This window comes from Pelophylax lessonae, assembly GCF_965119305.1.
Source record: "Pelophylax lessonae genome assembly, chromosome: 2".
Classification (NCBI taxonomy): Eukaryota; Metazoa; Chordata; class Amphibia; order Anura; family Ranidae; genus Pelophylax; species Pelophylax lessonae.
The window spans coordinates 444,520,325-444,547,589 of record NC_138769.1 but is presented as its reverse complement, the minus strand read 5'-3'; the positions used below and the strand labels follow the sequence as shown (position 1 = coordinate 444,547,589).

Here is a 27,265-nt window from a genome sequence, read left to right as displayed (position 1 = left end):
GTTTCGGTACAGCGTCGCACGACCGCGCAATTGTCCGTTAAAGTCACGCAGTGCCGAATCGCAAAATGCCCTCTGGTCGTTTAGCAGCCAAATCCTCCGGGGCTTAAGTGGTTAAAACTGAGATATGGTTGCAGGAAGTAGGAGGGTATTGACTGAGGGGACCACCCCTTGAGGGTGGGATATGTTGAAAGCTTTAATGTTAACATATTCTGTTGCCTAGCTACTCCTTCGGAGCAAAGTCTAATACCCCATATGTGACGAATATGAAGAGGCGGCGACTGTCGGAGGACGTAAGAGAAACATGCATTTTTAGTGCATTTTTTTGTGCCCAAAAATCTAATCCTACCATTAAAGAAAAAAAAAAAATAAATCACCACACACATCAAAATCACACAGACGCACAGGAAAACGCATGATTATGCAGCAACACTAGTGTGCACAAAGGCTTAAAGCGATTGTAAGTATATAAATTATTTTCTCTAAAAAAAATAAACATGGTATTCTTACCTGCTCTGTGCAATGATATTCTACAACTGGGACATTTTTTACTTTAAAGCGTTTTATCCCCCAAAAAAAAAAAAAAAAAAAAACCTGCAGGACAATGGCATAACGTGCTAGTATGCATTGCATACTAGCACATTATGAAATACTTATGAAATACCTTAGAACGAAGCCCCGACACGGTCGCACGGACACCGCTGAGGTAGCTGACATGTTCCCTCTGCGACTCTTCCGGGTCCGGCAGCACTGGCACTGAGTGGTCGGAGCCACGATGACGCCACTCTTGTGCATGCGCACGGGAGGAGTTCACTTGCCAGCAAGGAGCTCTGAAGGTCAAGCAAGATACGCCAGACCTTCAGATCGCATGCGCCGCTGGTGTCAGCAGCTGCATGCAGGGTGAATATCTCCTAAACCGTGCAGGTTTAGGAGATTTTAATTTTACCTACAGGTAAGCCTTATTATAGATAAAAGTTAAAAAGCTGAGTATACTACCACTTTAATGCAGGAAACGCATTAAGGTAAAAAATGTCTTGCCTTTGCAACCACTTTAAAGTTCCCACACATGAGCCAGTCACTCTTGGCACTAATGCAGCACGCACCTAAATATGAATTTTTAGGTTTAGTGAATGGAGAGGGAAAATAGGAGAGGGAAAATAGAATTCACAATTTCTACTGGGACCAAATAAAGCATAGGAACAATAGTGTATGGAACAGGCATCTAACCCACTGAACTGTTCCTTTTAAGACATAAAGGGCTCAAAATCTTGAAAGAAAAAAATGGGCAGACTGAACAACTGATCTCATGTCTATGGTTAGCTTTAGGCAAGTCCTAACTTAAAGTAGAGTTCCTGGCCTCGGGGGTCAATTTGAGCTAAAAATACCCCCGGGACAGTCAGGGCTAGTACATTCCATAATGGATAGCCTCTGAACTGTCCTGGGTCGCACTTGCCTGTAAGAAGAAATACTTACCTTGAAAATTTCTTCTCCAGCGCTGCCATCTTCGGTGTGGGCAGCTGAAGCCACAGCGTCCCTCTTCGTGTCCTCTTCCGTGATGTCGGAGTCCCACAATGCACTGCACCGGCCCCACTCATCACTTCCGGTGCAGGCGCGGCATCCCTGCACAGCTTCTGGGCTTGCCCAGAAGCTGTTTAGCAGTGAATTCCGCGCCTGCACCAGAAGTGACGAGCGGGGCCGGTGCAGACGCATTGATTCCTGGGAGCGATGACATTTAGCTCCCAGGAATCATTGCAAACCGGAAGTGACGGCGCGGGCCGTGGCCGCAGAGGGAGGAAGTGGAAGGAAGGTGAATATATTTTCTTCTATAATAAGGTAAGTGACCAAAAAAAAAAAAAAAAAAAATCGGTACTATCCATTTCTCTTTCAGGTTGCCCTCAGCAAGCGGATGGCCCAAATCTATTTCTTCGATTTTGAGGCCGGAACTCTGCTTTAAAGAAGAGTTATGTCAAAGGCTTTTTTGGCCTTACTTCCCCTATGGATCACAGGAGTGCAGTTCATTCTGCACTCCTGTGACCCGTTTTCAGCTGACACCAACTGGTCCAGACACTGGATCGATCTTGACTTTACAGTCGGGATCTACCCAGAAGCCTGGACTGGCAGCTGGCTCAGCCTCTCAGTTGTGTCGCTGGAGGATTGAACCAGTGCACCCTCCACAGCCTGGTGCTCTAGTGAGAACTGGAGGGGTAGAACAGAGAGCTAGTGACAGACAGTCATGGCTCTCTGCTCTGAATTGAGGGGATAAAGGAGCGATCAGCGGTGTTTGATCGCTCAGCTCTCAGTGTAGAGGCACATTAGAAAATTCCAAACATGCCATTTTTTTCAGCCCCCACTTCAATAAAGAACTATATTCTTTCACCTACCGAGCTTCACCTCTGCATTCTCGGTTAGCAGCACATTCTGTCCTTTAATATCTCTGTGAATCACGTGGTGAGCATGGAGATGTGCCAAACCCTAAACACAAGAAGAAATACAAAAAAATCATGAGGGTTATACCAAAGTCTAATTTTATAGCTTGTTTGATGAGAACATACATTGCCTTGCTGAGCCATTGTAATAAAATGATCTGCTAGAAGAAAGACGATGAGTCATTCACCTTTGTCTTAAGAGGAACCTCATTCAGTTTTTGTTTTATAACGGAATGCGTTTTTGCAATCAGCGCGATGAACCAGTAGGCTGAAACCACATTAGGTGTAAACGGCAAGACAAAGAAAGGTCAGAATTACCTTTGATAGTTTAAACGAATAATTTATGAGTGTTAACTGCTGATCACAGCTACTAAATCTGTCAAGAGCTAGCAGTAAACAGTAGATGGCAGCTGGACAATGGGATATGATCTAACTACTTAAGGATTGATTTAAAATGTATTTTTTTTAGCAGTTGAAACATTCATAGTACAACTGTTTAGGTTTCCTAAATTAAAGGGAGGGAACAAACAGATCCAAACACTAACCTACTCATCACAAAGAAATAAAAAACAAAAAAAGGAACATGCAAAAAACTAATTCTAACATTAACAAACTATGCTAAAGGTGTGTCTGCTTGCTCCCATATACCATAGGCCACTTAAACCATAATAGATCATGTGTTAGGACTAGTGTTGAGCGAACACGGACTGTATTATTCGTGTTCGTACCGAATAATTGGATTTTTTGTACCCGAACACGGACACGGACACTTTACTGTATGTTCGGGTAAAAATCCGTGTTCGGTCGTTTTATTTCCGGGTTTTGCATGCTTTGGCGCTCTTTTCATGGCGGGCTTTCAACAGCCAATCAACAATCGTTTAACTGGTGTGCCTTAAGCCATCCCAGCCATGCCTGCAAATGTCTCAGTAGCTGTGATTGGCCGTCTGAAGCATGTGACCAAGTCTTTATAAGTTCGAGGCAGCCGCAGCGGCGTCATTATGCTGCTTAGATTCAGGGACAGAGCACACATCAACGTGCTGGCTGCTGATTAGGGAAAGATAGGCAGGAAAAAACCATTTGTGTCCGGATAGAATTGAGGGACAGGTCGGAGTGTTTAGGCAGGGCGAGTTGTAGGCATTTTAGGGATAGAGTCTGCTGAATTATAGGGTCAGTGTCTTCTACAAACTACAATCGATATTGCTGTGTGGGAGGTGGGGTGACTCTGCACTCAATCCTGATCTACGATCTCTTCTCAATCCTGTTAGGGACAGAGTCTGCTGAATTTTAGGGAAACTGTGTTCTACAAACTACAATCGATATTGCTGTGTGGTGTGGGATTGGAGATAGGCAGGTGTCAGTGATCCACATCCATTTTTCTGTGTGTGAGCTGCAGTGAACACAATCTTTTTGGGCTGCAGTGAACACAATCTTTTTGGGCTGCAGTGAACACAATCTTTTTGGGCTGCAGTGAACACAATCTTTTTGGGCTGCAGTGAACACAATCTTTTTGGGGTGCAGTGAACAAAATCTTTTTGGGGTGCAGTGAACACAATCCTTTTTGGTGTGCAGTGAACACAATCTTTGTGGGGTGCAGTGAACAAAATCCTTTGTGGGGTGCAGTGAACACAATCTTTTTGGGGTGCAGTGAACAAAATCCTTTTTGGGGTGCAGTGAACAACATCCTTTTTGGGGTGCAGTGAACACAATCTTTTTGGGGTGCAGTGAACAAAATCCTTTTTGGGGTGCAGTGAACAAAATCATTTTTGGGGTGCAGTGAACACAATCTTTTTGGGGTGCAGTGAACACAATCTTTGTGGGGTGCAGTGAACACAATCTTTTTGGGGTGGAGTGAACAACATCCTTTTTGGGGTGCAGTGAACAACATCCTTTTTGGGGTGCAGTGAACACAATCTTTTTGGGGTGCAGTGAACACAATCTTTGTGGGGTACAGTGAACAGAATCTTTGTGGGGTGCAGTGAACACAATCTTTGGGGGGTACAGTGAACACAATCTTTGGGGGGTACAGTGAACACAATCTTTGTGAGGTGCAGTGAACACAATCTTTGTGGGGTGCAGTGAACACAATCATTGTGGGGTACAGTGAACACAATCTCATACTGAAGGTTTGAGGGTGCTGCCTGTTCCATACTCCCCCTACTCCTCATCTAGCCTTTTAGGGGTACAAACAATAGTAATTGGGGCCTAGTGTGGTTGTGTACGTGTGATATACATACACTTTTTTGGGATCATATTTTCTATTCCGCTATTTAATCAAAAACCTTTGGGGATCAGTTAAATTGGGGGATAGTCTGTGTTGGTACGTGTGAGAGAGATCCACCTTTCCAAGTTGTTGGGGTTCATCTCATACTTCTGAAGGTTTGAGGGTGCTGCCTGTTCCATACTCCCCCTACTCCTAGCCTTTTAGGGGTACAAACAATAGTAATTGGGGCCTAGTGTGGTTGTGTACGTGTGATATACATACACTTTTTTGGGATCATATTTTCTATTCCGCTATTTAATCAAAAACCTTTGGGGATCAGTTAAATTGGGGGATAGTCTGTGTTGGTACGTGTGAGAGAGATCCACCTTTCCAAGTTGTTGGGGTTCATCTCATACTTCTGAAGGTTTGAGGGTGCTGCCTGTTCCATACCCCCCCTACTCCTAGCCTTTTAGGGGTACAAACAATAGTAATTGGGGCCTAGTGTGGTTGTGTACGTGTGATATACATACACTTTTTTGGGATCATATTTTCTATTCCGCTATTTAATCAAAAACCTTTGGGGATCAGTTAAATTGGGGGATAGTCTGTGTTGGTACGTGTGAGAGAGATCCACCTTTCCAAGTTGTTGGGGTTCATCTCATACTTCTGAAGGTTTGAGGGTGCTGCCTGTTCCATACTCCCCCTACTCCTAGCCTTTTAGGGGTACAAACAATAGTAATTGGGGCCTAGTGTGGTTGTGTACGTGTGATATACATACACTTTTTTGGGATCATATTTTCTATTCCGCTATTTAATCAAAAACCTTTGGGGATCAGTTAAATTGGGGGATAGTCTGTGTTGGTACGTGTGAGAGAGATCCACCTTTCCAAGTTGTTGGGGTTCATCTCATACTTCTGAAGGTTTGAGGGTGCTGCCTGTTCCATACTCCCCCTACTCCTAGCCTTTTAGGGGTACAAACAATAGTAATTGGGGCCTAGTGTGGTTGTGTACGTGTGATATACATACACTTTTTTGGGATCATATTTTCTATTCCGCTATTTAATCAAAAACCTTTGGGGATCAGTTAAATTGGGGGATAGTCTGTGTTGGTACGTGTGAGAGAGATCCACCTTTCCAAGTTGTTGGGGTTCATCTCATACTTCTGAAGGTTTGAGGGTGCTGCCTGTTCCATACTCCCCCTACTCCTAGCCTTTTAGGGGTACAAACAATAGTAATTGGGGCCTAGTGTGGTTGTGTACGTGTGATATACATACACTTTTTTGGGATCATATTTTCTATTCCGCTATTTAATCAAAAACCTTTGGGGATCAGTTAAATTGGGGGATAGTCTGTGTTGGTACGTGTGAGAGAGATCCACCTTTCCAAGTTGTTGGGGTTCATCTCATACTTCTGAAGGTTTGAGGGTGCTGCCTGTTCCATACCCCCCCTACTCCTAGCCTTTTAGGGGTACAAACAATAGTAATTGGGGCCTAGTGTGGTTGTGTACGTGTGATATACATACACTTTTTTGGGATCATATTTTCTATTCCGCTATTTAATCAAAAACCTTTGGGGATCAGTTAAATTGGGGGATAGTCTGTGTTGGTACGTGTGAGAGAGATCCACCTTTCCAAGTTGTTGAGGTTCATCTCATACTTCTGAAGGTTTGAGGGTGCTGCCTGTTCCATACTCCCCCTACTCCTAGCCTTTTAGGGGTACAAACAATAGTAATTGGGGCCTAGTGTGGTTGTGTACGTGCGAGATACATACACTTTTTTTGATCATATTTCCTATTCCGCTATTCAATAAAAACCTTTGAGGATCAATTGAATTGCGGGATAGTCTGTGTCGGTACGTGTGAGAGAGATCCACCTTTCCAAGTTGTTGGGGTTCATCTCATACTTCTGAAGGTTTGAGGGTGCTGCCTGTTCCATACCCCCCCTACTCCTCATCTAGCCTTTTAGGGGTACAAACAATAGTAATTGGGGCCTAGTGTGGTTGTGTACGTGCGAGATACATACACTTTTTTTGATCATATTTCCTATTCCGCTATTCAATAAAAACCTTTGAGGATCAATTGAATTGCGGGATAGTCTGTGTCGGTACGTGTGAGAGAGATCCACCTTTCCAAGTTGTTGGGGTTCATCTCATACTTCTGAAGGTTTGAGGGTGCTGCCTGTTCCATACCCCCCCTACTCCTCATCTAGCCTTTTAGGGGTACAAACAATAGTAATTGGGGCCTAGTGTGGTTGTGTACGTGCGAGATACATACACTTTTTTTGATCATATTTCCTATTCCGCTATTCAATAAAAACCTTTGAGGATCAATTGAATTGCGGGATAGTCTGTGTCGGTACGTGTGAGAGAGATCCACCTTTCCAAGTTGTTGGGGTTCATCTCATACTTCTGAAGGTTTGAGGGTGCTGCCTGTTCCATACCCCCCCTACTCCTCATCTAGCCTTTTAGGGGTACAAACAATAGTAATTGGGGCCTAGTGTGGTTGTGTACGTGCGAGATACATACACTTTTTTTGATCATATTTCCTATTCCGCTATTCAATAAAAACCTTTGAGGATCAATTGAATTGCGGGATAGTCTGTGTCGGTACGTGTGAGAGAGATCCACCTTTCCAAGTTGTTGGGGTTCATCTCATACTTCTGAAGGTTTGAGGGTGCTGCCTGTTCCATACCCCCCCTACTCCTCATCTAGCCTTTTAGGGGTACAAACAATAGTAATTGGGGCCTAGTGTGGTTGTGTACGTGCGAGATACATACACTTTTTTTGATCATATTTCCTATTCCGCTATTCAATAAAAACCTTTGAGGATCAATTGAATTGCGGGATAGTCTGTGTCGGTACGTGTGAGAGAGATCCACCTTTCCAAGTTGTTGGGGTTCATCTCATACTTCTGAAGGTTTGAGGGTGCTGCCTGTTCCATACCCCCCCTACTCCTCATCTAGCCTTTTAGGGGTACAAACAATAGTAATTGGGGCCTAGTGTGGTTGTGTACGTGCGAGATACATACACTTTTTTTGATCATATTTCCTATTCCGCTATTCAATAAAAACCTTTGAGGATCAATTGAATTGCGGGATAGTCTGTGTCGGTACGTGTGAGAGAGATCCACCTTTCCAAGTTGTTGGGGTTCATCTCATACTTCTGAAGGTTTGAGGGTGCTGCCTGTTCCATACTCCCCCTACTCCTAGCCTTTTAGGGGTACAAACAATAGTAATTGGGGCCTAGTGTGGTTGTGTACGTGTGATATACATACACTTTTTTGGGATCATATTTTCTATTCCGCTATTTAATCAAAAACCTTTGGGGATCAGTTAAATTGGGGGATAGTCTGTGTTGGTACGTGTGAGAGAGATCCACCTTTCCAAGTTGTTGGGGTTCATCTCATACTTCTGAAGGTTTGAGGGTGCTGCCTGTTCCATACTCCCCCTACTCCTAGCCTTTTAGGGGTACAAACAATAGTAATTGGGGCCTAGTGTGGTTGTGTACGTGTGATATACATACACTTTTTTGGGATCATATTTTCTATTCCGCTATTTAATCAAAAACCTTTGGGGATCAGTTAAATTGGGGGATAGTCTGTGTTGGTACGTGTGAGAGAGATCCACCTTTCCAAGTTGTTGAGGTTCATCTCATACTTCTGAAGGTTTGAGGGTGCTGCCTGTTCCATACTCCCCCTACTCCTAGCCTTTTAGGGGTACAAACAATAGTAATTGGGGCCTAGTGTGGTTGTGTACGTGCGAGATACATACACTTTTTTTGATCATATTTCCTATTCCGCTATTCAATAAAAACCTTTGAGGATCAATTGAATTGCGGGATAGTCTGTGTCGGTACGTGTGAGAGAGATCCACCTTTCCAAGTTGTTGGGGTTCATCTCATACTTCTGAAGGTTTGAGGGTGCTGCCTGTTCCATACCCCCCCTACTCCTCATCTAGCCTTTTAGGGGTACAAACAATAGTAATTGGGGCCTAGTGTGGTTGTGTACGTGCGAGATACATACACTTTTTTTGATCATATTTCCTATTCCGCTATTCAATAAAAACCTTTGAGGATCAATTGAATTGCGGGATAGTCTGTGTCGGTACGTGTGAGAGAGATCCACCTTTCCAAGTTGTTGGGGTTCATCTCATACTTCTGAAGGTTTGAGGGTGCTGCCTGTTCCATACCCCCCCTACTCCTCATCTAGCCTTTTAGGGGTACAAACAATAGTAATTGGGGCCTAGTGTGGTTGTGTACGTGCGAGATACATACACTTTTTTTGATCATATTTCCTATTCCGCTATTCAATAAAAACCTTTGAGGATCAATTGAATTGCGGGATAGTCTGTGTCGGTACGTGTGAGAGAGATCCACCTTTCCAAGTTGTTGGGGTTCATCTCATACTTCTGAAGGTTTGAGGGTGCTGCCTGTTCCATACCCCCCCTACTCCTCATCTAGCCTTTTAGGGGTACAAACAATAGTAATTGGGGCCTAGTGTGGTTGTGTACGTGCGAGATACATACACTTTTTTTGATCATATTTCCTATTCCGCTATTCAATAAAAACCTTTGAGGATCAATTGAATTGCGGGATAGTCTGTGTCGGTACGTGTGAGAGAGATCCACCTTTCCAAGTTGTTGGGGTTCATCTCATACTTCTGAAGGTTTGAGGGTGCTGCCTGTTCCATACCCCCCCTACTCCTCATCTAGCCTTTTAGGGGTACAAACAATAGTAATTGGGGCCTAGTGTGGTTGTGTACGTGCGAGATACATACACTTTTTTTGATCATATTTCCTATTCCGCTATTCAATAAAAACCTTTGAGGATCAATTGAATTGCGGGATAGTCTGTGTCGGTACGTGTGAGAGAGATCCACCTTTCCAAGTTGTTGGGGTTCATCTCATACTTCTGAAGGTTTGAGGGTGCTGCCTGTTCCATACTCCCCCTACTCCTAGCCTTTTAGGGGTACAAACAATAGTAATTGGGGCCTAGTGTGGTTGTGTACGTGTGATATACATACACTTTTTTTGGATCATATTTTCTATTCCGCTATTCAATAAAAACCTTTCTAGGGCAAGATCTTAAATTACAGAAATATGAGGAGACCGTCAAATAAGGGCCGTGGCCTGGGTCGTGGTGCTGCTGGTAGAGCTCCTGTTGCAAGGAGAGGACATGGTCGATCTGTGCCAGCTACACGCACAAGTGAAACACCTTCCTCAAGTGTGAGTAGGCGACAGAACCTGCATCAGTATTTGGTAGGGCATCAAACGCCCCTAGAAGTGATGAGGCCAGAACAAGTTGAGGCGATAGTAGATTGGTTTGCTGCTGACAGTGCCTCCAGTTCCTTCACATTGTCTCCCACCCAGTCTACTGCAGAAAGGTCAGAGTTGGCACCTGCAGCCAATGTCCAACCGTCTTTCACCTCACCCCCTTGCAAATCAGGCCAGCAGTCTGAGCCCCAAGCCATACAGCAGTCTCTTATTCTTTTTGAGGACTCTGTCAGCAGGGTTTCCCAGGGCCATCCACCTAGCCCTGCCCCAGAAGTGGAAGAGATTGAGTGCAGCGATGCCCAACCACTTATTTCTCAAGATGAGTACATGCAAGGATCATCGCAGCACGTCTCCGATGATGACGAAACGCAGGTGCCAACTGCTGCGGCGTTCAGCATTGTGGAGACCGACAAGGAGGGCAGGGGTGAAGACTGGGTGGAAGATGATGTGGAGGACGATGAGGTCCTCGACCCCACATGGAATGAACGTCATGCAGGTGAACTGAGTAGTTTGGAGGAAGAGGCGGTGGTCGCACAGAGCCACCAGCACAGCAGAAGAGGGAGCAGGGTGCAGAAGCGGAGCGGCCGTGCCCTAGACACTACGCCCGCTACTGCCCAACGCAGCAAGGGAACGAGCGCACCAAAGTCAGCTCAAAGGAGTTCTCTAGCGTGGAAGTTCTTTAGAAAATGTGCTGATGACAGGACACGAGTGGTTTGCACCCTGTGCAATCAGAGCTTGAAGCGAGGCATGAACCTTCTCAACCTGAGCACAACCTGCATGATCAGGCATCTAAGTGCAAAGCACGAGCTGCAGTGGAGTACACACCTTCAAAACCAAGAAACGTCTCTGGCTCATCCTGCTTCCTCTTCTGCTGCAGTCTCGGCCGCTCCAGCCACATCTGTAGTGATACCGGCACCTGCCACCCCGCAAACAGACGATCTGTCAGCAACACCACCACCTGGGTCACCAACAACCATCTCCACAATGTCCCGTGGAAGCGTTCAGCTTTCCATCTCCCAAACACTTGAGAGGAAGAGGAAGTACCCCCCTACCCACCCGCGATCCCTGGCCCTGAATGCCAGCATTTCAAAATTATTGGCCTTTGAAATGCTGTCATTCCGTCTGGTGGAGACGCACAGTTTTAAAAACCTTATGTCGGTGGCTGTCCCACAGTACGTCGTGCCCAGCCGCCACTACTTTTCCAGGCAAGCCATCCCTTCCCTGCACAACCAAGTGGGGGAAAAAATCAGGTGTGCACTGCGCAACGCCATCTGTGCCAAGGTCCACCTAACTACGGATACGTGGACCAGTAAGCACGGTCAGGGGCGTTATATCTCCCTAACGGCACACTGGGTAAATGCAGTGGCGGATGGGCCTGAGGCGGATAGCAATTTGGCGCATGTCCTTCCACCACCGAGGATTGCAGGGCGCTTCAGTTTGCCTCCTGTTCCTAACTCCTCCTACTCCGCTTCCTCATCCTCTACCGCCTCCTCATCCGGACAGCGTAACACCTTCACCACCAACTTCAGCACGGCCAGGGGTAAACGACAGCAGGCAATTTTACAACTTGCCTGTTTGGGGGACAAACCACACACCGCGCAGGAGTTGTGGAGGAGCATGGAACAGCAGACAAATGAGTGGTTGCTGCCAGCGAGCCTCAAGCCCGGCCTGGTGGTGTGCGATAACGGGCGAAATCTCATAGCAGCTCTGGGCCTAGCCGGTTTGACGCACATCCCTTGCCTGGCGCATGTGCTGAATTTGGTGGTGCAGAGGTTCCTTAAAAACTACCCCGATATGTCAGAGCTGCTGCAGAAAGTGCGGGCCGTTTGTGCGCACTTTCGGCGTTCTCACCCTGCTGCTGCTCGCCTGGCAGCGCTGCAGCGTAACTTCGGCCTTCCCGCTCACCGCCTCATATGTGACGTGCCCACAAGGTGGAACTCCACCTTGCACATGCTGGAAAGACTGTGCGAGCAGCAGCAGGCCATAGTGGAGTTTCAGCTGCAGCACGCACGCGTGAGTCGCTCTGCGGAACAGCACCACTTCACCACCAATAACTGGGCCTCCATGCGAGACCTGTGTGCCTTGTTGCGCTGTTTTGAGTACTCCACCAACATGGCCAGTGGCAATGACGCCGTTCTCAGCTTAACTATCCCACTTCTATGCCTCCTTGAAAAAACAATTCGGGCGATGATGGAAGAGGATGTGGCACAGGATGAGGAGGAGGAGGAGGATGAAGAGGTAACATTTCCAAGGCTTTCAGGGCAGTCATTCGCAAGGGGCTCCGAGGGTGGGTTCCTGCACACGCAAACGCCAGGGACGCAATTGTCCAGCAGGGGCACAGTTCTGGAGGATGAGGAGGATGAGGAGGAGGAGGAGCTGGAGGAGGAGATGGAACCATGTTCACAGCAGGGTGGCACCCAGGCCAGCTCATGGCCATCACTGGTGCGTGGCTGGGGGGATACAGAGGACACGGACCATACACCTCCCACAGAGGACAGCCTTTCGTTGCCTCTGGGCAGCCTGGCACACATGAGCGATTACATGCTGCAGTGTCTCCACAACGACCGCCGAGTTGCCCACATTCTAACTTGTGCTGATTACTGGGTGGCCACGCTGCTGGATCCCCGTTACAAGGACAACGTACCGTCCTTAATTCACTCACTGGAGCGCGATCGCAAGATGCGCGAGTACAAGCGCACGCTGGTAGACGCCATGCTGCTGGCATTCCCATCTGACAGCGGGGCCACAGTGGAAGCACAAGGCAGAGGAGGAGGAGGAGGAGGTCGCCAACGCAACCAGGGCACCGCCAGCACCTCAGAAGGCAGGGTTAGCATGGCCGAAATGTGGAAAAGCTTTGTCAGCACGCCACAACAAACAGCAGCACCAGCAGCTCAGATGGAACGTCTTAGCAGGAGGCAGCATTTTACCAACATGGTGGAGCAGTATGTGTGCACACGCCTACATGTAGTGAATGACGGGTCTGCCCCCTTCAACTTCTGGGTCTCCAAATTGGGCACATGGCCTGAGCTTGCCCTTTACGCCTTGGAGGTGCTGGCGTGCCCTGCAGCCAGTGTATTATCTGAACGGGTATTTAGCACGGCTGGGGGCGTTATAACAGACAAGCGCAGCCGCCTGTCCAGAGACAATGTGGACAAGCTCACGTTCATTAAAATGAACCAGGCATGGATCCCACGGGACTTTTCCGTACCTTGTGCAGAATAGCAATGGATACCGACCTTACCCACCCATTGTTCCATTTTTGCTCTTTCTCACTCTTTTGGGGTGTACCCTCATTTAAAATTTGTGAAAAGAAGCAGTGTTGGCTACCTCGTCCTCCTCCTCAGGGCCAGATTAATGTAGGGGCTATTGGAGCTGCAGCTCCAGGCCCCTACCTTTTATATAGGCCCCGGGTTGGCCATATTCACTGTTACCGCTCTTCTGTCACTTGTAAACACAGAAGTCTGGCTTCTATGCTCGCTTCCCCAGGCAGCACCCTCAGAACCTCCCCACACAGCGTGAAGGCCGGACAAGGAGGGACAGTTGGCGATGCATGGATGTGTTTATGGGCTTCAGAGACAGCATCCCATGTTGAATTAGGCATGCATGGCTGCACCCTTCCTCCTCTGGGTGCATGGCAAGGCACGGCCCTAAGGCCCTTCAAAATCCTCAGCACCAAGCCCATGATGCTGTTAATCCGGCCCTGGTCCTCCTCCACCGCCGCTTCCACCTACACCGCCCATAGGTGTGCGCAGCCTATTGCATTAAGGTGTGCACCCCAAAGTTGAAATACACATGCATGTGTTTGCCAGCAGGGAGAGTAATGTATCGGGGCCATGTACCTGTAGGCAAGGAGAAATAGAGCAGAGCAGGTCCCAGGGAGATCTTTCCCATCTCCTCACTGGCAATGCTATGTGCCCTAGGTGATTAGGGTGTGCCCAGGCACACCCAGCACACCCTGTGCGCACGCCTATGTCACCGCCACATCCACCACCACCTCAACCTCCCTCCTACTCCATATGGGCCTCGTCCTTCAGAGATGAAGAAGAACATTGTTTTATTTTTCTGTTTTTTTTTGTTGTTTTAAGTTATTTCCCTATCCACATTTGTTTGCAGAGCACTTGCCATGCTCTTAATTACGTTTTGCTGCCATTTGCAGCACTCTAGCCCTTTCCTTTGGTGTTTTAGAGCCATTTTAGTGCCTTAAAGTTCGGGTCCCCATTGACTTCAATGGGGTTCGGTGTCCGGGAAAAGTTCGGTAAAAGTCCGGGACACGGACCCGGACTTTTTTTTAAAGTTCGGCCGAACCCGTCGAACACGGACATCTAGGTGTCCGCTCAACCCTAGTTAGGACACAAACTATTGAATAGGTAATGTTCTATTTTAGCACATGCACACAGCAAAAGTTGCAGGTTTGGGGTTTCAGTATTTAATTTCATGATTAAAAGATCTACAATTAAAGCTTTCTTGAATTTTCTTCTCTTTGTGGTAGGCAGGGTGAGCGGGTCATAAATTATAAAAAGGGAGCAATTCAAGGTGTTTAAAAAAAAATACAGTTTTTTTTTTTACCAGACAGAGATATCTCATCCAATATGACATAACCTGTCCCTTCTTTAAGCAACTGCTGCACCACAGAGCCTGTTGCAATCTTTTTTTCTGACTCCAGCTATTTTTCACATGGACATCTGTGCAATGAAAAGATTGTTCCCTTTCTTTACTGATATTGATGTTAGGTGGTGCTATTGATGCTTTCAAGTTTGTGACAACGCATTTTTAAACCTGGACTCCAAGCAGCTATAAAAAAATAAAACATTGTTTAATCTCTTGACTGTTTAAAAAAAAAAAAAAAAAAAGTCAGTGATATCCTTCTGTAATGTATGTACAGCAGCATGCAGAGCAGAAGAGGGTGGGGGGTCAGCATTCTGAGCCAATCAGAAATTGCTTCACACAATGCTATCAGTCTAACACACTGTCCATGCTTACAAGTGAGAAAAGCAGAGCATGGACCTCATCACCCTGCCACTGCTTATTCTTTCTAATTACAGGTTTGGAAGAGACATGGAGTGGAACTATAGGCAAAACTTTTTTTTTTTTTTTTTTTTTTCATTTTGAGTATAGCTGGCAATAGATGGATTAAATCTCGGCCAGTTCAGAAGTAACCAAGATTTGATCCATTTATGGAAAGACTGGTTATACTTAAAGCGGAGTTCCAGCCATTTTGCGTTTATTAAAGTCAGCAGCTACAAAAAAAAGTGTGCACACACACTCACCTGTCCCACGATCAAGCACTGCGGCCGGAAGGAACCTCCGTTCTCTCCCTCTTCTCCCCGCATCACAAGTGTGGGCACCCGGCTGAGACCGCTTGAGGCTTAAAAGCCAGGTGCGCACTGTGCATGAGCGAGTCACGCTGTACTTCCTTAGTGGTCGGCAATCTTCTGGGACCTATGACATGTTCCAGAAGATTGCAGGGAGAGGGGAGAACTTCTGCTCAAACCGCCTAGGCGCCCGAGCAGTCATGGGAGCGGGTACCTGTCAAAAACTAGGTACCCGCTCTTCCCCTCCAACCCCCCCCCCCCCCCAAAAAAAAATGACATGCCAAATATGGCATGTCAGGGGATCAGGGGCACTTAAGCGGAAGTTCCACTTTTGGGTGGAACTTTGCTTAAGTCGATCCATGGATTGACTTCGGTACGACCAAGCTGTTGGATTTTTGGCATGTAATTGCGGCTGGTGGCTATAGCCACCAGCAGTGATTATTGTATTCTGCTGGTAGGGAAGGCTCCCTGCAGGAAGAACACAATAGCGCTGCTGAAGAAATTACCCCATCAACACTATTGCAGGAAAAAAAATTGCATTATGTATTGGCTTGCCTAAGAAAGAATTATAATCCCTGTCGGTTTTTGTGTTTATTACATTTGTTAGGGGTTCACAACAGGACACAGTAGTATGACATTACCGCACATTTTTTACCAACACCATCAGCAGGAACATGTAGACTATGGAAAATATAGTGGGTAATAGTCTCTAAACCATGTACCATACCAGGTGTCTAAACAGTAACATGTAGTACCCTGTCAGTTTTTGTGCCATTTATGTCCCATTGTGGAGATTTCTCTTAATTTCCTGTCCCATAGCCAAAACAGGAAGTCCTACAAAGTGAGGAATTCCTGGTTCTCCTCAGGGTGACCAGAACTAGTGTCCCCCCATTGAAAGATTTTTACGGTTTTGGTGAACAACCCAAAAGTTGGGACTTTTTTTATTTTTAGTTTGGTGATAAAAGATAAACAAGACAAAATAAGGTCATCTCTCTAAAGGGACACAGACAGGTATAACCTGACAGGAGTCCTAAACCTAACCCTTGCCACTCTAGCCAGAAAAAAAAAAGAAAAAGAAAATGGGATTTTTTGTACTTACCGTAAAATCCATTTCTCTTTTATTCATCGATGGACACAGCGCTCCATAAATCATAACTACTGGGTTATATTTCCTCCTCCAGGAGTAGGACTAGGCAGAACAAAAAACACCTGGCTACGCCTAAGGGCCGTCCTCAGTTTGGTATATAACCCCCCTCTCTGCTCTAGGCAATCAGTGTAGTAGCAGTATTATAAGTATCAGAACTCTACAGTATGGATGGGTGCTGTGTCCGTCGAACTCCGAGAAACGGATTTTACGGTAAGTACAAAAATCCCATTTTCCTCCGTTCAACGACACAGCGTTCCATAAATTATAACTACTGGGACGTCCAAAAGCGGTCTCAAAAGGATAATAGCCTAAGGTTAAACATAAGTGCCCTTAACCAGGACACAGGAGCCTTAACCGGGTCACAGGATCCCCGTCTGAAAAAATAAAGTTTAAAGATTTAAACACCCCTCAAGAGGGAACAGCCCCTCTTAAACAGCAGCCTGCAAAACTCTGAGGCCAAAAGAAGGATCTACCTTATAGAATTTTGTGAAGGTATGCATCGACTACCAAGTGACCACCTTGCAAACTTGCGATATTGATGCCTGACGGAAGGTCCAAGAAGCACACAGCACCTGAGTAGAATGTGCAGTGACAGGGAAAGGTGAAACCTGACCTTTAATGGAATTGGCCTGAGTCACAGTCTGTCTGGTCCATCTGGAGATGGTAGCCAAAGAAGCGGCCAGCCCTTTTCTTGGTCCATCTGTAACAACAAAAAGCGAGTCTGACACAGTGGTTCAATTGCTGGGGGTGTCAATGTGAAGTTAATGACCCCCCCCAGACTGGTTCGCAGATCGCAGTGCAAACTGTAAAATGGTGCAGGAATCAGATCACATAGCCAATCAGATTCCAGTGCGGACCAAAAAAAGGGCCCTGCACCATTTTGGTGCGAATGCGATACGATTTCAGCCATACATTTTGTATGGCTGAAATAGCATCACACCGACATCGCACGTGATCTGCACAGTAATGCAGTGCGAATCACATGCAATGTCTGGCATGCACTAGTGTGAACCGGCACTTAGTCATCGTCAGTCGAGTCCATCTGGAGATGGTAGCTGAAGAAGCGGCCAGCCCTTTCCTTGGTCGGTCCTTGTGTAACCACAAAGAGCGAGTCCGAACTCCGAAAGGACTCAGTAGCTGCGACATACACCTGAATCGCCCAAACCACATCCAAGGTTTGCGGAGCAAGATTGTTGGGATGAGCCGGCTTGGGACACAAGGAAGTAGAGGTGCACGATTCTGGCTAAAATGAGAATCACGATTTTTTTGCTTCGAATAAAGATCACGATTCTCTCACGATTCTCGGCGCAACATCATCTTTTACATTATATAAAAAAACAATTGGGCTAACTTGTATTTTTTCCCCCCAAAACTGCGTTTGAAAGACTTATGCACAAATACCGTGTGACATAAAAGATTGCAATGATCGCCATTTTATTCTCTAGAGTCTCTGCTAAAAAAATATATATAATGTTTGGGGGTTCTAAGTAATTTTCTAGCAAAAAATACTAGGAGGTTCAACTGCTCTCCCTTACAGCCGGAAGTTCATTCCTTTGCTCTAAAAGAACGAAAAGATACATTGTAAAGCATTTTGTTTATACTTATCTAGCAGCTTTAACAATGTTGAAAAACATTTGCCGAAGACTTTTTTTTTTTTTTTTTTACAGCTGTGAGTGAGCAGAAAACGACTCAGTAAGAATGGAGGACATGCAGTTTTAAGATCGTCAGGGGGGGTGAATCGAGATCGCGATTTTTTAACGATTAATCGTGCAGCTCTACAAGGAAGGCAACACAATGTCCTCCTTCAAATGGAAGTCAGAGACAACTTTGGGCAGGAATGATGGCCAGGGACAAGGAACCACTTTATCCCTATGGACCACCAAATGGGGACTGTGACAGGATAATGCCGCCGATTCCGATACCCTGCGGGCTGAGGTAATAGCCACCAGCAGAGTCACCTTCTAGTATAAGGTAGACAAGGGAATCTCCCAAATATTCTCAAATGGGGGTTTCTGGAGAACCGAAAACCCTAAATTTAAATCCCATGGCGGCAAAAGAGACCATACAGGTGGAGCCACACGTCGAACCCCCTGAATGAAGGTACAAACTAAAGTGTGCATGGCTAGGGGTCGCTGAAGGAAGATTGCCAAGGCAGACACCTGGCACTTGATGGTACTCAAGGCCAACTTCTGAACAATGCCCATTGAAGAAAGGTTAAGATCGAGCCACAGAAAAAGGTTGAGGATATGCGCCAATCGAATCACACCAAGAAATGTACGCTTTCCATGTACGATGCTTTATCTTCCTGGAAGACAACTTCCTCGCCTTCCCCATAGTAGGGATCACTGATCTAGACAAACCTCTATTTCAGTACCTGGCTTTCAATAGCTAAGCCATTAAAACTAGCGACTAAAGCAGGATGGTAGATTAGCCCTTGGGACAACTGGTCTTCTCTGAGAGGAAGCCTCCAAGGGACAATTACAGCCACTAGGATGATTGGAAGATCCAATTCCTCACAGGAACTGCAGAAGAAGCCTGAGCCGAGGAGGATACTGGCCTTACCGTGGCCCTTGGACGCCTGCGGTGTTTGCCAGAGGAACCTGTGATCTCGCCATGAACTTCCATATCCTCCTGTGGAGCCGAACCTGCTAAAGGAGCTGCATGTAAGATTGTGCAAACAGAACTGTCTTGAAGGTAGATGCCACCAGACTCAGAACCTGTATGCAAATCGGGAGTAAAAAAAAAAATGACAGCCGCCGGTGAATCACGGTCTGTGGTTCCTGAAATCTGTCCAGAGGAAGGACCACACTGGTCAGAATTAAAATCAGACCTAGGTATTTCAATTCCCTGGACAGGGATAGGGGGGACCTTAGGTAGTTCAGACATCACCTGAATCTTTTCAGGAATTAAATCCGCACAAAGAAACTCCAGACCTAAAAAACATGAAAAGAACAAAACCTTCCCCCCTTTCTGGGTACTCTCAAAACAAACATTTCGCAGATCTCCTTGATGCGCACAAAAGTCGTCCACAGGGCCAGAAACCAGCAAAGATGTCCCCCCAACCCTTGGGGGCAGACCTTCATGCTAAAGGGGTCTTGCCTACAGGTCTGGAGAAGCTAGCGCTAGGCTTACCAGACAAAGGTTGCTTGCACAATGCTATCAGTCTAACACACTGTCCATGTTTGCAAGATTTGAAAGATCTATTTCCCTTATTCTCAGTCCCAGAAGCACAAAATCATTTTCTATGGGCTAAAGAGGAGGGCCCCAGTCTGCGCCGGGGCTCCTTCCCTTTCCTGAATTGTGGCAAGAAGGTACTCTTCCCCCCCCCCCACCCCCATGATACCCTTAATGAGGTCATCCAGGGTAGCCCCAAACAGGCAATCGTCAAACGACACAGGCACCTCTGTGGCTCCATCATCTGCATCCTCCATTTTTAAAGTCTCAGGCACTGGAGTGATAAGTGCGTCTACCAGTGCTTATTCATTCGCTGCTGCGACCATGGAGGAACCATCTTCACTATCTAATGGATCTGGGGGTGTGATATTAATCCCCCCTGGATGGGCCGCGTCCACAGCGGCATCAGGTTCAGAATCAGATGAGACAGATTAAGCAGGGGAAGGCTTCCTCCTAGGCCTTTCCCACATGCCACTTCTACCCGGGACACTAAGGACTGCAGGACCCCTTTCAGTGCAACCATGGGAAGCTGGGGTACCGAGGGACCTGCCACCTCCATGATTAAGTCAGGGGGGGAGATGTGTCCCTGAGGCTCCACAAGGAAAGAGAGCTTGCAGCAAAAAAATGATCTTTTGACAGGGTACCTATCAGCAGAGAGAGAGAGAGAGAGAGAGAGAGAGAGAGAGAGAGAAACGGGAACCCCAAGGACTCACCCTACCGACCGGAGGAGCACAGAGAATTCAAACCCAGCATCATCATGAATGCCATCCATGTTCATATGTCCCGGGCACAGGAAGAGGAAACTGAGGAAGAGGAGGAGCTTCTGCTTTCCCACGGGGCTTTGGTTGTCTCCAGCGTCTCCCGGACTAAGGGAAAATGGCCCCCATATCATCGGGCTACACAAACATGGTAGCCACTAGGAGACCATCCAGACTAAGGGAAAATGGCCACCATCAGCTAAAACACTGAAGCATGCTGCCAGGTTCTTCCCTGCACCCTCTGCAAGGGGTACCCCCCCCAAGGTAGGACACGCGTTAGGGGAGACCCTGCTGCGCACTTTGCATCTGTCTCTGGACTGGGACCCCCCTGCACTATACCCACACTGCAAACAGTAGTGCATGCACCTATGGATCTCCTACACTGGGACCCATCCAGACTACCAGCGCAGGACACACACTATCCCAGGACCCTTACAGAGTGGGGATAGTGAGGAAGACCCCAGGGGTCTCCGCTGCATTCTCTGCCCTGGGACCCCCACCAGACTCCAGGTCCAGACGGGGGAAGGAGTGGGGGAAGCCCAGCTCACAGAGTTATAAGGATGAGAGGAGGGAACCTGCAGGCAGGTCCGACCATCCCTGGAGGTTACCCACGTCCACACAAAAAAAAAATGCCAAAAGTGGTAGAGGGGGGACTGTACTTACCCTTCCATGGTGCATGTAATGCTCTAAACAAAATCCTTGCCACCGAAGTAGGGGATCTGTCCACCAAGGGACCGCTGCAACTTAGACCCAAGCCTGGCTGTATGCGACCCTGCAAAACGTTCAACTCGCAGGCCAGCCTTTGTCCGTGAGCATGTAGCTGCGGTCCGCACGCGCTCGCTGGCTGGGCTGGGGAGGACCACTGATCTAGATTATCCAGCCCATCGCCCAGCAGTTGATTGTAGATCTAAGGAGAAAAAAAATTGCTAGGACCAGAGATTCCAGTCGGGAGCCTAGGTCCTTACTTCTGACTAGACAGATTAAAACTGATCACCTAGAGCAGAGAGGGGGTTATATACCAAGCTGGGGACAGCCTATGGGCTTATCCGGATGTTTTTTGTTCTGCATAGTCCTACTCCTGGGAGGAGGTAATATAACCAAGCAGTTATGATTCATGGAAGAAAGAGAAAAAGAAAGAGAAAAGAAGATTTTGCCTTCAGCTATATAAGGCCTAGTTCAGACCATGTGCAGAGATGAGATTTTTTCTGCACGCATTCTGCAAGGGCACAAAGAAAAAAATTTTTCTCTATGATCTGTTCACGCGTCAAGACTGGTTATCTTTGCAGATTTTTTTTTTTCTGCGCAGGAATCTGCAAGGTATATGCAGTTTTCTGCTCGGGGGAAAAAAACAAATGTGACATCAACATTGTGGTGTGAATATGACAGAAGAGAAAGGGATGACTACACTGGGTGTGATGTCGATCTGTGCATAAAAAAACATGCATGATAACTGAAACGCACATGAAAAACGATTGTCAACATGCATAAAAACTTGCTAAAACGTGCATGAAAACTGATGTCGATGTGCACAAAAACTCACTGAAACGTGCATAAAAAAACTCACTGAAATGCACATGAAAATGAACGTAATCTTGTGTCTCTGCAAGTGAAACCTGTGCAGATTCTCCACCAGTTTTTATGCACGTACACAGTGTGACTGAGGCCTAAATCAGGCTGTTTTGTTTAACTGCAGCAGCACTTGACAAGGCATGGCACCAGAAGACAATCAGTAGAATTGTATGGAATCAAAAATAGAGAGCATTGCTAATCTTTTGAAAAGATAGCTTACATTTCAATTATGTATTAGGCTAATTGCCTGGGGTTCAGCTTTAAACTATTTGTTAATGAATGTTATTGATGTTGGAACTGCAATCAATACCAAAAAAAAAAAAAGAAAAAAAAGAAAAAAAAAAACCCATGTATGGCTCTTGCTGCTCAAGGATACCTAACACCTGTGCAAATGTGGGCATGCACTAACAGGCTAAGTGGCCAGGGTATTGTTACTTAACTGGCAACTAAAGGCTAATCCTCTACCACCATAGAGGCTAATCCTCTATGGTGGTAGGGTTATGCCCTCAAGTTTGAATAGTTTGATGCAGCATGTATAAATAAACTAGCTAATGTAGCCTGAGAAGAAAGGCGCACTCCAATGATAATTTATGAGTAATGAGCTTGGTATCCAACTATATTTTTATAACTGAAAATGTACTTTGCATGCTGCTAACTGGAAATCCTGTGTTTAACGTCACAAGTCTATAGATAAAGGATTCCCTGTCAGCACTAGTACAAGGTTCAATCAGCTGATTAATATTTTGTGGCATAACAGTAGCACTGCACAGAGAAAAGAGCACTTCATTCTCACCCTCAAGATTTCACGAGAGATATAAGCAATCCAGTCTTCTTTTAGACTATTCCCCTTTGTATTCTTCACCAGGTCAGTGATCGAGCCAGCACCACAAAACTCCATTACAAGCTGTGGAACAAAGAAACATCAGCACTGCATAGCATGCCATAAGGGTAATGAAAGGACATTTTTAAAAGTAAAATGCTCATTAGCTGCTTTGTCATGCCTTGGAAAGTTGAGAAGCCAAACACGAAAATCCTTTCTGCTTTGATATGTAGAAACCAGTTGTGTTATATGTACAAAGGTGATATGTCTAAGTGGTGTGAGCAATAATTTGCACAGGGCACCATTGTAATTACCGTATTAAGACTGGAGATTTCTGAAAAACAGCACAAGATTCTCCAATGTTAGTGCAAAACTAGCCATAGCACAACACTTTCCAGTCCATGGAGTCTCACATACAAGCATGCCTTGATCATTTGTACACTGGATGAAAAAAAAAAAAAAAAGCACCATTTGTCACATCAGTTAGTGGCAGAGCACTGCCAAAAGGGACAAATGTTGGAAGTTTTGGTCTTTGCATTTAACAGGCAATAGTTAGGTGTGATGAGGTGTAGAATCAAAAATCCTTGTTCTTTTTTAAATACCATCTAATGCATTGACTTATCGCCCTTAGACCAAGTCTGTAGGAGCAGTATGGTCATCTGCTGACTTGGCACCATTCACAGGCAGCTTAACCCTTCACCGAGACACAAATGCAAGTTCACTTTAGATCATTTCAGTACAAAGGATGGCTTTCCTTAAAGTGGTGGCTTTCCAGCTCCAGTTTGTGAAACTGAGCTTTTGGGTTAGAGAGGGAGGAGAGTGGGTACCGTATTTTGACAGGTACCTGCTCCCACTTCGGTTCAGGTTGCCATAGGCGATCAGAAGCAGAAGTTCTTCCCCCCCCCCCCCCTTACCGAACCCTAGGACCATAGTGCTGCAAAGCTAAGGTACTGTGCTGCATACAACACATGAAATTCCATTCAAGATTGTTCAACTGGCAAAAGGTGTGCAAATGCTGTGCTAAAAAGAGTATTACCAAAAGGGAAATAGATTTTTTTTAAAAAGGGTCATCAATTTATACAGCACTGTAAATTTACATCAGTTCCTGCTATCAAGGAGCTTACAATATAATGTCCCAATCGCACATGACCACACCATACATACACAAGGCCATTTAAGTAGAAGTGCACACAGAATGAAAATTTTGGAGGATGCACTTGTCTGAAAATGAGTGTTTAAAAAAAAAAAAAATAATAATAATATTTTTATACATAAATTGTATTATATTCGCCTTTTTAAATAATTTAAATGAATACAAATTTATTGTCAGCCATTATTGGCACTTTTAGCACAAGAAATATGCATCCCTTTAAATTCTATGCGCTTCCATTGTGGTGTTAATCTTGCTTGCTGCATTTTTAGTCAGAAAAAAAAAACACGCACGAAAAACACATATCCCCATTAAAATGCATTGAAAACATAATTTTCAGCTGATAGGTTTTTGGCTGCCGAAATTTCGGTGCATCTACATTTAAGACCGAAGCCAATCAATCCGCCAACCTACCAGCATATCTTTGGAGTGTTGGAGGAAACCAGAGTACCCAAACGAAACACAAGAAAGCACAAGGAGAACTTGTAAATGCCATGCAGATAGCATCCTGGCTTCAATCAGAAGACCCCAGGAAAAATACCCAGTTATGTGCAAAAAAAAAAAAAAAAAAAAAAGCTTATTTGGAATTTGGATGATGGAAGCCACAGCAGAGCTTCACTTCATTTACTAAGCTCTAGCAAGCAGGGAAATGGTCCGGTTACTTCCCTAGCACACCTCCATCCCAAAATACATATGTAGACAAAAAAAAAAAAAATCGACCTGCGAGTATTTAATACTCCCATGAGTCTCTATTACTTTACTGAACCTTTTTTTCAGGTAATTTTTCATTGATTTTTTACTTCAACAATTATTTTCTCATAGATATACCTCGAATGCATTTATCTCTTTAGAAGCGAGCGTACAGCTTGCGAAACGCGTCAGTTCAGGATGCAGTATATTCTACTATAATGGAACCATAATATATCATTAAGGCTACTTCTGAAACCAAGCTGTATTACTAAGATGTTTACCAATATGTGATATATTACTACTGTTTTTATGCTGTCTATTGTTTACAATTCAGCCAGTGGGCTAGTTCATATGTAAACCAATGTATGACATCATTCCTACCTCTATAATATTTTATACTTTAATAAAAGTCTACTTTTTTACCTACCTACCTACTCTTGTATTTTATTACCAGCCACTAGCATTTCCTCATTTAAAGTCCCGCGGGCCAATCTTTTTTGTCTACATTTACTAAGCTCTGGTAATAATTCCTTTGCAAAATGCAACTTCCCTTTCAAAGTGAACAGCCTATTCACCTTTAGTAAGACAAAGGGTGGGGGTCTTTCACAGAACAGGTTAACAGCCCGGTTTTGAAGCCATCAAGTTTAATCAGTTCGGTATGAAGTGTAGGAGCAATTTTTTACAATGGTTTCAGTAACTGGTTCGGAGAACACTATTCCTAAAGTGCATCCAATGCATAATTTCAAAAAGGTATGCTTGCTGGATACTTGACTGTTCTTTAGATCTATTTGTTTGTTGCTCAGGTCAAGCAACCAGGCCTAGCGGTCTATTCACAGATTTAGAGCTACCACACAAAAATGGGATTACACCAGACCCAACAATACAGGTGAGCTAAACTAGCAAAGCAACCTGGGGCTTCTAGAACATCTCAGCAGTGCCACAGGCTGATCGCCTCCATGCCACCCTGCACTGATGCAGTAATTCATGCAAAAGGAGCCCCAACCAAGAGTGCATACTATACTAAACATGAACATACTTTTCAGTAAGCCAACATTTCTGTATTAAAAATCCTTTTTTGTTTTTTATTGGTCTATATGTAATATTCTAATTTTCTGAGATACTGAATTTTGGGTTTTCACTAGCCGTAAGCCATATTCATCAAAATATAAAAGAAATCAAGGTGTGTAACGCATCTATATAAAATATCGGAGTTCCACTTTTTGAACTGAATTAGTGAAATAAATTAACTTTTTGATGGTATTTAATTTTATGAGATGCCCCTGTATATGCTATATCTATATCTAGATAAATAGCTGTTTTCTTGTAGCCCCAGAAGCATATTTCAGCCCCAGCAATCTGTCACTAACATCACTATAGGTTTTGTTTTTCTTATTTCCCCCCGTACCAGTTTTTGTAACTATTGATCCTGCAAGTAGATCTGTTGATTTTCTACTTCCTGTAACATGGTGAAAAAAACGTGTTATCCTGCAATGAAATCACTGCAGCGTCATCGCCCTGCGGACAGGGTAGTCCTTAATGGACATGTAGATTTAGACTGACTTTCATAAGCGACTAACAAATCAAAGTGCAGATTGAGCGAACATTTTAGTTACCGAAACAGCTTTTTGTCTCTTAGAAAAAAATTTAGGGGACTCAAATAAACGATGACTGTTAGGTACCCCTGTGAGTATAAGTTCATCCCAACAGTTTGCTGGACAGCTTGATCTGCATGTATAGCTGCCGAAAAAATATATTACAATATTACATAAAGATCTAAGTAATCAAAAAGAATTTAAATTCTGAAAAAGCAATGTTTTAAGCTTGTTTATAGTTTTTGGATTACAATATTATTTTACTAGAAGGGCCCTTTAATGGGAGTGCTTGCAGTAACTTTTACACAAGCTGTTAGCAGGTTTCAGCAAGTGAAACGTTCCTAATTGAAATTTGCAGGCTGCCATTGCAGATCTCATTCCAAAAATGCTAGATTGCAATAAACAAAATAGATGAAATAAATGAAACCTGTGTCAAGAGGCTGTCACTGCTAAACTACCTAATAATGCTGATCACCTGGCAGTCATGCTCGTCCTCCAACTAGTCATTTTAAATCCCAACCAGGGGACCAACCACAACCTGCCTTGAATATTTTCTCTTTGTGCTTGTCCTCTGGTGACTTTGGTTTCCTCTCACACTCCAAAGACATTTGAGTAGATTATTAGGCTCCCGTCGAAGACTTAAAGAGGAAGTAAACCCTCCTCTACAACTTGTACCTATAGGTAAGCCTATGATAAGACTTACCTATAGGTACTGTAAATATCTCCTAAACATGCACCGTTTAGGAGATATTTACTTTGCATGCAGTCAGTGACATCACTAGCGCATGTGCTCTGAAGGAACAGCCGCTCGTGCCGTTCCTTCAGAGCCCCGTGCCGTTACCATTGGCTCCCGTGCGCATGCGCGGGAGCGACGTCATCGCGGCTCCAGCCAATCAGAGGGCCGGATGCCACAACCCTGGAAGAAGGGCAACAGAACATATCGACCATGGACAGGTAAGCGGTCGGCACTGCGGGGGCTTCGTTCTTAGATAAGTATTTCATAATGAGCTAGTATGCGATGCATACTAGCTCATTATGTGTTTTTCTTTCAGGTGTTCGTTTTTAAAAAAATAGAAAAATCGGAGGTTTACAACCTCTTTAAGCCTGGTACACACAATGAGATTAGTTCACCCCGGCATTGAAAGCAGGCGTTTGAGGGGCGT

General features: G+C 45.2%; 1 protein-coding gene across 2 annotated transcripts in view; it reads right to left on the bottom strand.

Annotated features, from left to right (window-relative positions):
- Positions 1 to 27,265, bottom strand: part of MAP4K4 (mitogen-activated protein kinase kinase kinase kinase 4) — a 340,786-nt gene that overhangs the window by 87,900 nt on the left and 225,621 nt on the right. For both annotated transcript variants that reach the window (XM_082246630.1, XM_082246631.1), the window contains exons 5-6: positions 22,644 to 22,754; positions 2,379 to 2,469 (exon numbers count right to left, since the gene is read on the bottom strand). In XM_082246630.1, the coding sequence (XP_082102756.1) occupies positions 2,379 to 2,469; positions 22,644 to 22,754 (202 nt within the window). The remainder of the gene's footprint in view (positions 1 to 2,378; positions 2,470 to 22,643; positions 22,755 to 27,265) is intronic.